Source organism: Heptranchias perlo, chromosome 27, assembly GCF_035084215.1.
Source record: "Heptranchias perlo isolate sHepPer1 chromosome 27, sHepPer1.hap1, whole genome shotgun sequence".
Classification (NCBI taxonomy): domain Eukaryota; kingdom Metazoa; phylum Chordata; class Chondrichthyes; order Hexanchiformes; family Hexanchidae; genus Heptranchias; species Heptranchias perlo.
In genome coordinates this window covers 24,655,085-24,669,882 of record NC_090351.1, presented here as the reverse complement: position 1 = coordinate 24,669,882, position 14,798 = coordinate 24,655,085, and the positions used below count along the sequence as shown (strand labels likewise).

General features: G+C 39.0%; 1 protein-coding gene across 2 annotated transcripts in view; it reads right to left on the bottom strand.

The window, feature by feature from the left end:
• Positions 1-14,798, bottom strand: part of kif21b (kinesin family member 21B) — a 150,309-nt gene that overhangs the window by 91,499 nt on the left and 44,012 nt on the right. For both annotated transcript variants that reach the window (XM_068007454.1, XM_068007456.1), the window contains exons 2-4: positions 4,535-4,757; positions 2,877-3,059; positions 678-827 (exon numbers count right to left, since the gene is read on the bottom strand). In XM_068007454.1, the coding sequence (XP_067863555.1) occupies positions 678-827; positions 2,877-3,059; positions 4,535-4,757 (556 nt within the window). The remainder of the gene's footprint in view (positions 1-677; positions 828-2,876; positions 3,060-4,534; positions 4,758-14,798) is intronic.

Below are 14,798 nucleotides of genomic sequence, written 5' to 3'. Positions count from 1 at the left end.
TTTACTTTTCGCCACATAAAATTTAGAAAATAAATTTGAGAATAAAAAATAGTTGAGCACTGTTTTTCCTCACGTGGACGTAGCCAGTATTGCTAAAAATCTATTAAAATTATATTTTGTAACTTTAAAAATGGAAGTTTTAATCCATATATTGATACTGTGTCTCAAGTTGCATCACTTGAAAAATGTAACATAATATCTATTCATCCAAGCCACACATAAACAAAGTCAGACAGATTTAGAACAGCCCTGTCAGGTCCCATGCATCTTCAGGTCATCATGCTGAACTGAGAACTGCATAGGTCAAACAAGAAAAAATAATCTAGGTCATGAGGAAGGCTGGATGTCTATAAAGAACTCTGGTTCCTGCTCTTGACAGGGCAAGTTAACTTTCATTAATCTCATAGTTGATCACAATTCATTCACTGCCAGCAACCTCCTCTGCTAATAACACGATTGCCATTATCCTCCCCAATACACACATACATTTACCCACACATCTCAGCAACATTTCAAACAGCAGTCACCAAAATAAAGCATAAGAACTGGAACGAGGACTGGACAAGCAAATTTGTTTTAAACTATTCATGACCACGACTGATCAAAAAAAAATTTGAAATGATCCATCAGAAATAATACATGAAATAAAATATGCCCAGTTGTTTTTGCTCCCTCACCTCTTGTTCTGAATTAACAATACGTGAGACAACCCCACTGGTGTAAATTGTCCCATTGGCATCTTCGTGAATTTTAATGTTAGACTTCCTGTGCCGTGAATCCAGGTCACGTGTGCTGTCGAACAGATCCAGTATCTCTTCATTGTATAGCTGCAAAGGAATACAATACATCTTTAAACATAGGTCTGAAGGCAAAAGTCACTGCATTTTTGGAATACTTTGATTTGAGTGCTCAAATTTACTCATACTATTTCAAAATTTTTAACATAATGGCACCTAAAGTCCTCAATTCTGCTCTGCTGCCTTAATGATGGCGCAGCAGGAATCACACCCAGTCAATGATCTAGACGCATGATCCTACAGGAGTTTCTAGGGTCAGGCAATTAGTAGAATGTAAGTGGATGCCCCCACATCTTGGGTGCCCATGTGGAGTGCAGGGTGAAGGAGCAAAATCGAGCAGTTGCGAATTGGTGTCGGGAGCAGCCAGTATGTCCAGCTGCAACATATATACAAAGTAGAAATTAGTCCTCTTTATAAGAGGGCTGATTATGCTGGGCCAGAATTTTCTCTTTAAACCATGGCTCCAGCCTGGAACACTCCTCCAAGCCCTAATTACTTAGTGAAGCAGAGAAACAGTGGGAATCCCAGATGAGGCCATCCTACTGACCCACCTTATTTTGGCTTCCAAGCGACTACCACTAAAACCCACTCTTAGAGGAAATTCCCTCATAGCTATCTTCAGGGTAAAGACCCAGTGCTGCTGTGTCCTGCCTCATTTTCCATCCTCATTGGTTCTCGCTCGCCTGGGTTACTCCCGAGGTACATTCCAGGCCCAGAAAAAAAATTCAGGGCCAATGTCATTTTATTGGTCTTAAATCCTTTTTCTATATACATTGCACTTACTGAAACTCTTTCAATAGATGAAGGCAATATATTTCAAATTGGACTTTGCTTATCATGTTGATTCAATTTTAAAAATAATTTGGGTGTCTGCTAAAATAACTGATCAGAGCTGGGGCAGCTGGTTAGAGAACATGGATGGACATGAGGTGTGAACAGAATTAGGGTTGGCTGGGATATCCCAGACTGTCTAATCGCTTACTGATACTCAGTATCCAGACTGGTCACTTAGTGATTTGTAGATCTGTATCCCAGCAGGAGATAGTGCCTTCAGGAGAGCAGAAAATAATGAGGTTGGGGGGGGGGGGGGGGGGTGGTGGAGAGAGAAAAGGCAGGAAGATGGGATTAGGGTTTTTAGCTCCCATTAAGGAGCTAGCACTGGAAGGGGGCTGGTGGACTGAATGCTATCTTCTATGCTCTGTACTGTAATTTCTATGATTAAATGACAGGCAAGCCCTTTTTAAAAAGTTGCTTGGTCGAGCCTTTATTCAATTCCATTTGTTTTGTGTGTTTGTTGATATCTTTCAGCCCCATACAACACAAGTGAAAGAGAGGAGTAAATTACCCAGATCAGATCACAAGTTTTCCGATGGTCATAAAGTTTGTAAATTTTTTGATACCAATCCTTGTTGACAGGAAGAGGCTGGCAGTCATTTGAAGCTAATCTTGGGTAAAGTCCCCATACAGAAATAATACAATTCCCAAGAGTGGGATTCAATACCAGCTGGACTACACCAGTTTGGTTTGACTATAATCAGATTTTTTTTCCCTCCTCCTAGTTCATTTTCATTAAGCTTCATAAAACAAAAGTAGAATTACAGCATAAATGTAGGTTTAGGCCATTTTTGTGGATTAAAGAAAATATTGGATTAGTTTGATTTTTTACACTTTTGACTTTATGCAGTTGTTCGTATTCTTTTACAATTTTTGTTTCAGTAAGCGTGAACAGCCCATAATGCTCCTTTCTTCCACGATGAGAGATATGAAATATGCATTATGTGGAACAATGCAGAGTCCTGTGTGGTCACAGGCATACATGTGGGACAGACCTCAATTGCTGGGAATTGAGTTAAATCTGTATTAATCCAAGGATACCATTCAACAGCAGAAGCGCTACCTACACGGTCCCTTCTGAATCTTTAGGTGTACAACGAACCCAAACTAAAATGTTGATTTTTAATATTAGGCACTATCTTCACTAAATTTGCACTTAATTGAATTAAAAGATGTTGATATTTGCAAATGCACTGAGATCCCTATATTTTACAACCAAAAATTTCAATGAATCTGTTGACATACCTCTAGAAATTGAGCAGTGACTTTAAACTCTGGCAGCTGTATTCCTTGCTCCTGAGCAGCTCGCTTTCGCTCTGCAATTCCTTCAAAAAGATGCTTGACTGCACGTGGAATTATTCCTTGCTCTTCCACTGTCATATTCACATCAAACCCTGTGCCCATGGTGTAGGTTTTCCCAGAACCAGTCTGGAAACAGAAGGAAAAGAAAACACAAGGGGGTAAATTCTAACTGAGAGTCAGGAAGGGAGTGGGGGTGGGGAGGGGGGGGGGGGGGAGAATAGAGATTTGCGGGTACGAAACCCGGAAGGTTAGTGGGCGGATTATGACCTTAATGAGGCCAATCAATTACATTTCCGGGTTTCACGCCCGGCAGTGAAAGGAGCTTCACATCAGAGAGGAGAGCGGGATGGAGAGAGAGATCATCAGGTTTGGGAAAATATCAGGAGAACTTCAGAGGATGAAGCACTCCTGCTCCTCCAGGCCCACAAGTAGTGCAACAAAGGCACTCATCTCATCGATCCGGCACTTCCCGCTTGCTTTCACCTGACGTGAATGGGAAGTGATGGGAAACCCGAACAGGTAAGGTTAAATTTGTTTTAATTGTACAATACACAAGATATTAAGTACCTCAAGTATCTCAATGAAGTACATTGCCCTTTTAAATATCGGCCCACTGGTTTTAAATGGGGGCGGGATTTCCTGGTATCTGCTCTCCACAGGCATATAAATCTGCCTGGGTTAAACCCAGAAGTAGGTGTGTTGGAGCCGGGATGCGGTCCTGCTCTGCGGTCCCTCTCTGCAAACTTAGCATTTTCATTGCCCACCCGCCCCCAACCCACCTGTTCTTGGGAGTTAAAATTTACCCCAAGAAGTTTCTCAGGAAATAATTCAAGGTAGAATATTGGTACTTAACAAGTGGGGATACCCACTTTTACAAGACTTTCAATACAGGGATTTAAATCAGAAGGGAGCAGACCCCATCGGTTCAAACGGTTCAGAAAAACCCCACCCCAGGATAAATCACAGTAATGCACATAGCCTTGGACTAGATGAAGCAGTCAGTGTACATGTGGCACCACATCACTAAGTACCAAGGTTTTTACCTGTAGTTTATTCTCATTTACATGAGATCATTGTCTGATTATATTGCCTAGAGATGTGCCATTTTAAGCCATATAATTGCAGACACAAACTTCTGAAAAATTTCACCGGATTTCAGTGTCACAGTACACTTTTTCTTGACAAAGCAGCATAATCTTGTCAAAAACATTACTCCTATGCATCTTATTTTTATTGTATATTGTATATGCACGCTATGGGATTTTTTTTTTAAGGCAGCTAAATTCTATTTTTATTTCTATTTGTGTTCTTGCAGTCAGCTTATGTCATAGCAAACACATTTTGGAGTTTATTCCTGATAATACCTACACTGATGGGTTAAGGATTGTGATGACATAACACTGTTCCTCTCCATGTACCACTCAGTCTCCCTAACAAGTACTTATGAAGTCACTGGAACCCTTAAATGTATCACAGCCTTGTAATACATTGTCTGGTATTTATTATGAAATATGGCAAAACTTAATACACATAATTCATCACCTCACTTTCTTTTCCTAATATGCTATTATCTTCCTGGTGCATTAATATTTAATTCTTACCTGTCCATAAGCAAACACTGTTGCATTATAACCTTCAAAGCACCCTTCCACAAGTTTGTGCACACAAGATTTATAGATCTCATCTTGTCTGGCATCCATATCAAACATAAAGTCAAATGTGAAAGCCTTGTCTTTTCCCAGGACGACTTGTGGCTCCCCAGGTGTAACCAATGTACAGATATGGCATCCCTCGATCTTCTCTTTGGCCGACTGTGGACGGACTCTGTGGGAGGAAAGTACAAAGCAACACTGGCAACTTTCCAAATACATTAGTTATCAACTAAATATTTTCACTTGTGATAGTCTATATCAAAGGGTAACACAAAAGAAACCAATTTAAAAAGATGAAATCCTTCATAATAAAAATATTGGGAATGGAACATAAATTATCCACATTTTTAACCGATACAGAAGTTTCTCCCTTCAATCCTGACCCCACTCAAAGACTGTCCAACATATCACAACCTCTAATAAATGTGCATTGTTTAAGTATCTCTCATTGTGACATAGCATATACAAAACCCTCTGGGTAACATATCCCTTTAAACTGTGCTTTTTAGAAACTCAAAGGAAGTGTTATAGAGAGGGTCTAGTACTCTAATGGATCAGTCCTTCTGACTAAGGAAAATATATTACAATGACTGCCTTATAGGAAATCAACCACTTCCTGCACCTGGAAAAATCGGAATGAAGGAATCAGATAACACTGGAGCGAATCTCAAAACAAAACCTTCTGCACCTCAGTTAGTGGTCAAACTGATGCACAGATGGCCAATACATTACAGCAAGATATTACAATGAAGCAACAGCAAGTTGAATTGCATTGGTGTTTTCTCCTGTGCAAAAATGAAAATTACCAATACTGCTTTGTACAAGAAGTTTAAAAGCCATTAATATTCATTCAAATCATTTCACTTCATGATACATACAAAGAGAAATGTTCAAGAAATGAGGAGAAATACTCCCAGGCCAACTATCTTGTTAATATTTAGAAAGCGAAAGGCCTAGACTTTCTGCCACTTCCCTTAATTGCAGTACATCTACGAGGGTGGTGGGTGTCGGAAGACTTCCAGCTGCCAATGAAATTCTGCCCTCAAACAGTTCAGGGTCAGAATGCTCCTAGGAAAATCTGGTGTTACAGCTTCCAGAGTCACTGTTTAGCAGCTATCTGTATTAAAGGACAGGCTGTTATTGTCAAGAAAGCAATTTATTTTTGGCTTTTTGAATAAAAATGATTTTGTGGTCACGGACTAGTTGCAGAATGCAGTTTGTCTTTTTCTCATTTTCAAGGAGGCTGTATTCAGTACTGTGGATTCTCCTCTTTTGTGATGTGACTTAGAGGCAGTAAACAGCAAACAACCACAAGCCCTCTTGACAGCTGCTGAAGTCATTCACCTGGGTCTGTCTTGGGCCACTAATAACTGCTTCTCTACCACAGTAGGAAATTCTCTCTTCCTTCTGAATGTACACCTTCTCTATAACACTATGAATAAAAAGAGAGGCCTCACAGTTAAACCGGCCCCTTCCTCCTATTCGCACACCACACTTGCTTTCCTTGTTCCCCCACTAACTGCTTGATACCACAGTGCTGCCCTCTTGCCAGCTCCCTCAAAAGCAGACTACAGGGACGCCTGGCCTACTGCTTGGAGTGCTGCTGCCATCTCAACCATGGCACAGCACCAACACTTTCCCTGGCGACTGAATCTTTAAATAGAATCTTAGAAAATTTACGGCACAGAAGGCAGTCATTCGGCCCATCATATCCGCGCCTGCTGAAAATGAGCCACCCAGCCTAATCCCACTTTCCAGCACTTGGTCCATAGCCTTGTAGGTCACGGCACTTCAGGTGCACATCCAGGTACTTTTTAAATGAGTTGAGGGTTTCTGCCTCTACCACCCTTTCAAGCAGTGAGTTCCAGACCCCCAACATCCTCTGGGTGAAAAAAGTTTAAATAAACGTGGAGATTACCAACATGCAAAACACAGCTTCTGACATGTAAATTAATCAAAAACTTCCCACTCTTAATCAGAAGCTGCAAGCCCACCATTTTAAACGTCATCAACACTGAAGGTTATGTAATATTTTCTATCATATATGCAGGGCGAGCCAATTTGTGTGTTTATTGCATTTCCCATCGGCTTTCAGCACTGTGATCCCAATTAGTGTCATATCTTTGTTATAGTTAGAAAATGCTGTAGTGCAGAACTGAAGCCAGTTTTTAATATGTCACTGTTGAGGGGTTTCCGAGTATTATCTTTCTTGTACAAACACTCCATTCCAGGAAAGATGGGAACCGTGACCGAGATATGACTGATAATTTTTTTCACCTACACAATACTTAATCGTACTGGTAGAGAGTCGTACAGGAAATGAATTATTATTCATGGTCACCTAGGGTATTTGTTTAATGTGGTTCTTTATTATGAAGCAACAAACAATACCGGATGGATGAAAGGCAATAGCAATAGTGTGCAGCAGGCACAGTTATACTTGGAGAGCATTAAAACTAGTTTTTAAAATCAATTTCCACTAATAAATTCCTGATTTTTGTTTGGGTGGTAAATTGCTTAAAAAAATTTCTTCCCAAATTTGAGGGGAACATTTTCAATTGTTTTTACTGAAAAATCAGGTCTAAAGATTTGTGTGGATTGCATCCATGATATTAAGCACAAACACTGCATGTTGCATGTGCTGTGCTAAGGTCACAGTTGCGATGCACATGCATCTCTGGACCCAAATTTCAGCTAAAATTTGGGTCCAGAGATGCATGTGCAAATTGTGAAAATTGGCTGAGAAAACTGATTTTTTTTTTAAGGCAACTTGGAACTCCTTTAGGTAGTGCTGTAAGGGCTCTATTCCTCATACTACAACAACCTTCAGTTTTTTCATTCCTAGTTAAATATGGAGCAAGGACAGCAGTGGACAACGCGCCAAAGCTGATAGTCCCCTAAGACTGAGGTTAATCAAAGGCAAACTCAAGGCACACAGGGGTTGAAATTGTCCTTGGACTGTAGCGCAAAACGAGCATTTGCAAATCGACAGCCTTTTTTACACCCTGCCCAATTTTGAAGTCAAGGGAAAACAAAATCAGGCGGGGTGTAAAATGTGCTGCCGATTCACCACTGTCAATTTTGCACTACCATCCAAGACCAATGTCACTCTTTACTAAATGCAAGAATACAACTGTTCTGCTGTGCATAATCTCCAACAATTTTTAATATCCCACCTTCACAGAGGCAGGTAAGTCGCTGCAACCACAATTATAAACATATGCTCTTCAATATTACTTTTAGTTTTTAAAAAATTATCCAATGGTTAAATAAGATGGCAAGCTCCTTTAAAGTGTAAATGAACTATGTAAATAATTGTGGGTTGCCATTTAGCTTGATTGTACATTTAAGTCCCTTGTCTGTTTTCTTGAGTTTAGTGATCAAAATAAAAATTTATTTTTTGCTGTTATTCTACAAACATACCCAGGGTTTTTGGATCTAATTTTTTCCCCATTACTTTTCTCCCAGTTACTTACACTAATAATAAAATTGGAGGATAAAAATACAAAAAATCTCAGGCTTTTAAATTGGCAAAAAAAAACCCTGACATATTTATACTGTTTTACAATCTATCAAGCTTCTATCAATACTGCTTTGTAACCACTAGGAAGGGTTGAGCCATTTCTGGCTTCCTTTTCCTCTCCCCTTGTGAAGTAGGCATCCTCTTCATTTGAGACTTCCCCCATCCCTTCAACTAGTACTAGTAACCAATGCTCTTTAATTACCCTATAATCTTTTAACAATATTTACATGGGAAGGAAACCTGTTTGTTACATTATAAAACCACTTAAATTAACACCGACCCACATTCAATTGTTATACTCTCTGTACTACCTGCACATCAGCTCAGCTAACCATTGTAAATGAACCGATCATTTTCTCCTGAGTGGTGGTGCTGTCATACTCTTGAATACATCACGGTCGGGTGCTGCACCCTCTTGTGAATGTCACTGTGGCAGTAATTTCAGCTACCATTATCCTCACAGCATTCACTCTCCTCAGTTGTTACAGTAGTCACAGCATGCATTACCCAGTCCATCTATTCACTTCAAAATCATGCAAAAGCTTCTTTGTAAGCATGTCTATGGCCTCTGATATGCATTGATTATGGCATCCTCATTAGAGAATTCAGATGAAAAGCATCCCCCAACTCAACACAATTTGTGCGTCTTTCAAAGATATTATAAAGAGAATCTAGTGTATTACCTGGAAGAAAAGGATCAAGAAGGAGAAGGAAGAAAAAGGGGGAATTCAGAACTAATCAATCTTGTGCTGTTAGTATTGACTTGAATATTGGATGCCCTAAATTGATTTACAACCCTGTAGCTCCCTCCATGGTGTCCATTACTGTATAGTCAGTATAAAGTTAGGCATAAAGAAAAGTTCAGATAGGTTCACAAACACCATCAGATGTTTAAAAGTAATGCAGGGTTTCAATCAGACTCTGAACCATTTTGTTGCATGAGGCGCTGTGCAATCAAAAAAAAACACAAGACAACATAAATATTTTTAGAAATATAAAATCTTTTAAACTAAAACAAAAATGCACTTTACTATACAAAGTACTGTGAACTTCAGATGCATGCTGGTACAACAATCTCTATTTTGTCATACAACAAAATGACCGTGTGTATGCAGTTGTGAGTTTTAACAATTCTCATTCATTATTGTCTTAAGCCCCATGAAAACATTAGCTTAATATTAACTCAGACCATTAAGCTTTTAATGCTGGAGATAAGTACTTCAGTTGAGTCTCAGTTCATTTCCCTATTGTTGAGTGATCTGGCCAAAATGCATGAACTCCACAAAAACCACAAACGTAAGTCTAATTAACCTAAATGTTTTTAACTTTGGTTCCCCCAAATATGCAAGCCTTCTTTTGGGGGAAAAAGTATTCCATTCACTAAATGATCAATACACAGTAGCATCTCAGCAGTCATAAAGACATCTACAAAGCAGTCCAATGGATTGCAGGTATAAAGGAAAGGGTAAGGAGGAATTTTATAAAACTTACAAAAAGGAACTAATGGATGAACTGATCCTAAACTATATGTTGAATAATTTTGATTAAACCATCCTGTGCCACACTAGAGTGGAACAGAAAAGTCCCACAGCTCAGAAGAAATGACCCATTGCTGGATCCATCATCCATATGATTATACTGGAACGTTTGAGGATATTATGCACATCAGACAAAAACAGAGGGTTAGCTGGTCTTTGGCCCATCATATCACGAAGGCAAGCTACTGTGCAATAACTTATCTGGTGACTTAGTAGAGGTTTGGAGCAAAGAGAGTAAAGTGTGTAAAAGTGGCTACAAGAAAACCAACAATATGATGTATATGGTGCACACTCCATATCATAAAAGACATTAATTAGGTTTTACAACCATTTTTATTTGGTTATCCCTATTTACACTGTCAAAATCATATCAAACTGAATCCATCATGGACACTACCCTGAAATCTGAATTCAGCATTGGAAGTCCATTCAGAACAGTATGGAATCAGTACAAAGACCTCCCTGGATAACTATGTTTTATTACAATATCAGGGCACTTTAAACAGGTTGGTCCAAGAAAATATCAGCATAATGGGGGTAATTTTGACTTTCAGCAAGTGTAAAGCAGGCGATATCAAATCAGCTAAATCTCTCCATTGAAGTCAAAAGAAATGAAAATCAGGAGACATGTATAAAAGGGAGGCTGATTCGATATTGTCCGCTTTAAACTATTGCCAAAAGTGAAAATTATTCCCAAATGTCCCCAACTGAGCAATGTAGCTTGAGTTTACCTCTCATTTGTAATCCCACTAGAGTGAGTGCCGACTAAAACTCACTCCAGATGCCAATGTAAAGGTATCTGACAAGTGAAAAGACTCCTAATTAACTTTAATGGGCTATACCTGGGGAAGCATAAGGCCTCAACTATCTTATAAGCCATGGCTTTTAGTTCTTAAAAGCTTCCTCACATCCTTGATGAAAAATCTTTGCCGACTTTAATGAATAATGTATATCTTACAAAACTATGAAGGAAGAGCATTAGGTCAATTGCATGATTCAGAGACACATACACTTTTGAGAAACATTGATAATTAATAAACTGGCATTTATGCAATATTGCACTGGCTTTTTGAAAACATATCAGCTACATTATGCATTAATACCACATTAATGAGTTGGTACGGTTAATTTCCTGGTCAGTTGCCTTTACTTTTCAAATTATTATGATTGCACAGTGTCTAACGGGCAAAGATAACTTGCTAACTAGACAAAGCAACTGCAGCTCAGTGCTTCATTGTCTTCAAGAGATGCAGGTCACTGTCTTGCCAGGAAGTTCCTAACACCATTGCAAGCTGCAACTATAGTACTGCAATAAAACCCAATACAGGAAATCATGGCAATGTTTGTAAAACTAGGACACGTATGGTGTTTACTATTCCTTTTTTTTTAGTTATACAGCACGGATAGAGGCCCTTCGGCCCATCGTGTCCGCGCCGGCCATCAGCCCTGTCTACTCTAATCCCATATTCCAGCATTTGGTCCGTAGCCTTGTATGCTATGGCATTTCAAGTGCTCATCCAAATGCTTCTTGAATGTTGTGAGGGTTCCTGCCTCCACAACCCTTTCAGGCAGTGAGTTCCAGGCTCCAACCACCCTCTGGGTGAAAAAGTTCTTTCTCAAATCCCCTCTAAACCTCCCGCCTTTTACCTTGAATCTATGTCCCCTTGTTATAGAACCCTCAACGAAGGGAAAAAGCTCCTTAGTATCCATCCTATCTGTGCCCTTCATAATTTTGTACCCACTCACAACTTTTTTTTTTAAAAGCCAATTATTTAATAGGAAAGAATGTATAAGGATAACAGCCATATTCAAGCATACAAATATTTAACTATTGGATATATTGCTGTGCGCGATGGCTAAGAAATTAACCAATTCTAAAAGTTCATTTACTTTCCACCTGCAATTTACTGTTGAAGAAATACTCTCGTCCACTCCAAACGTTGGGGAGGGAAGGCAGGGAGAGAAAAGATAAGGTAATGTTACAATATGTCGTCATAAAACACGAGGCTTCAACTCTCTTCAGTTAGTGCTAATCCAACAACAACTTGCATTTATCTAACATCTTTAACATAGTAAAACATTCCAAGGCACTTCACAGGAATGATTTTCAAACAAAATTTGACTCCGAGCCACGTAATGAGATATTGGGAAAGGTGACCAAATTCTTGGTCAAAGAGGTCAAAGACATTCACCTGACGAAGGAGGAAGCCTCCGAAAGCTTGTGATTTTTAAATAAAATTGTTGGACTATAACCTGGTGTTGTAAGATTGTTTACATTGGTCAAAGAGGTAGGTTTTAAGGAGCGTCTTAAAAGGAGGAGAGAGAGGTAGTGAGGCAGAAAAGTTTAGGGAGGGAACTCCAGAGGCTAGGGCCAAGGCAGCTGAAGGCATGGCCACCAATGGTGGAGCGATTAAAATCTGGGATGCGCAAGAGGCAAGAATTGGAGGAGAGCAGCGATCTCACAGGGTTGTCGGGCTGGAGGAGGTTACAGAGAAATTGTGAAAATCATGATCCCACCTCCAACCCACCACCTTCCAAAAATACTCTGCCTAACTTCTCTACTTCAGCACAATTTTGCCTTGGAATGAATTTTTCCCCACACATGCACACTGTGGTAGTTCTTTCCCTCTGAATATTTTCCCAACCACATAAGAAGATGAGGGAGAATATGTTGATAGGGTGAGATAAAGTAAGGTGGGAGGAAGCTCCTGTGGAGGATAAAGATGGGAATAAACCGGTTAGGCCGAATGGCCTGTTTCTGTGCTGTAAGTTCTATGTAATATTAAGACCATTACAGGGCGTGCTTGATCTATTTCTTAAAAAGATGAAGAAAAACTAACTACTCAACTGTGTTCTTTTATATATATATCACTGTTACAATATTTTAATAAAATAAATGCAATCCTTTATAAAGAATGTGCAATGAAGGTTATCAACGCAATCTGCTTCATATTTAAACAGGATCAAAGATATCTGGCATTTTGGTGCAATGCGACAACACAGTAAATCACAAATGTCTGAACTGCAGATTCAGCAATTTACAAACAGCACCAAACCTTAAACTTAAGTCTATTATCCTTGAAAAACACACATGTACACAACAGTTTTTATTACACTGTACTCAGGTCTAAAAAGTATTGCTACATATTTCTTGTCCAAGAAGCACACGTAGCAACTCAGCAGATAGCAGACTGGTAAAAGCATCAATGTACATTACATGACTCAGTATGAAGTGATACATTACCACATCAAATCGAAGAGATGTGAAATTTAATTTCATGTTTCAATACTGGAAAATACAGTGTTTTGAACATGCCACACAAAAAACAATGGATGCCAATGAGTGATTACAAACAAGGAGATCCAAAATCTAAGTCACACCATTGCTGATAGTTTTAAAGGCAGTATTCTTTCAGGAGTTCAGAAGATGTCACAAACCTTTAAAACAAAGCACAGGCATAAAATCTCAACTCTGAAGTGAAATTAAAGCTCTGAAGTTACTTGTGGGTATATACTAATGTTTTCTAACACAAATATATGGTGTGAAGTTCACTGGGCGAGTTTATTCAGATTCGGGTCCTTTTTGTGCATTAACAAGCAGTTACAAATTTGGGACTACCATAGATATCTTCTCAAGTTGCTCCCTTAAACAATCTGAGGGCCTACTTGTTAAATGGAAGTTAACTTCTATGTATCTACATATCTGCTTGTGTGGTAGCAGGACCAGGAATGTAACATTGAAACTCCCTTGTGATCTGATTGGATTTCTGTATCTAATGCATATACTCCTTTGATCTCTCCGAAGGCAGATTGAGTTAACACCAGGTGGGTTGAAGTTTGACTCGAATCGTAAGCTGTTTTATTCCACAGTAGGTAAACCGCACAGAACAAAGAGATTGATGAGAATCGCTTGATATAATTGGCAAAACTTATGTTCAGGTATTATTACAAAAATAAAAAACATGCAATGATAGCGCACAAATGGTGGGTCATTTAACTTAACTTAAAACCACAATCTCTCTATACCATGTCCTACCACACAGGACAGCAGATCACTCCCTTTGCAGCCTTCTGCTGTTAGACTACCTCTTAGTGTCACCATTCTGATTTTTAAAGTCTCCCTGAGCACCCACAGAGATCAAAAGAGGCTTCCAACACCAAGGTGCAAAGTATCTTTCTGAATAACCAGATGTGACTAACAATTTGTCCATTATTTGAATCTCAGAGAACTGCTGATCTTGCACTGTAATTATCGTTCATCTGCTTACTGATGCACTACTCAGCATTGGAACATCTTGGGAAGTTAATCCTTTTTAAGGCAAGTTTTTGGTTAAAAAAAAAATCTTAATATAGCTCATGACCCAAGTCCTTTCTCCGAAAAAAAAACGGCCAAAGGATCCTGAACCATCACACAAGTAGTACAGTGGACAATGGCCAGTATACTCAGGTGCTGATGCAATCTGACCTCACACTGATGAAAGATTAATCATAATTACAACTTTAATTAAGCAGTAAGAAAAGTATACAATGTATATTAGTCTTATTTTCACCATCCTGTACACTGTAGCTAATGTTGTTGACTGTTTTTCAGTAATGTTAAGGCCATTTCTGATCTATATTCCTCTAGTTACATGCAGAGTTTTCCTCTCCATTCAGTCATGGCCTATTAGGATCCTCCTGCATTTCTGATAGGTGAAAACAAAGTACTTCCTGTGGCCAAGTTTATTAATTCCCTTTTACTGAGAAGATTTTATGGAAATTCCTGCTGAGTGAATATTTTTCATGGCAGCTGCAGAAAGTGTTTTTGTGACTCTGACTTATCTTGTGGTTTCCCGTTTACTTCAAACCTCTCAACTGTGCAGCTGCCCTGTAATTCACTCTTCAATCATTGCATACAACATAAATCTATTGGTTTACATCTTACACCATGCTGGACTTTTTTCCCCTATTATATATATTTTGACAAATATTGGAAACTATTGGCACAGAAGCCACAATAGAACAGCTATTTATTGTATTTATTTTTGCACACTAATGGAATCTGCAGTAAGGCATATCAAAAACCAATAGGACAAGCCAATAACGGAAGAAGGAACGATTATAAAAATGAAGGTGACATTTCTGCAGGGCTTCAAGTGTTGATCTGTTTCAC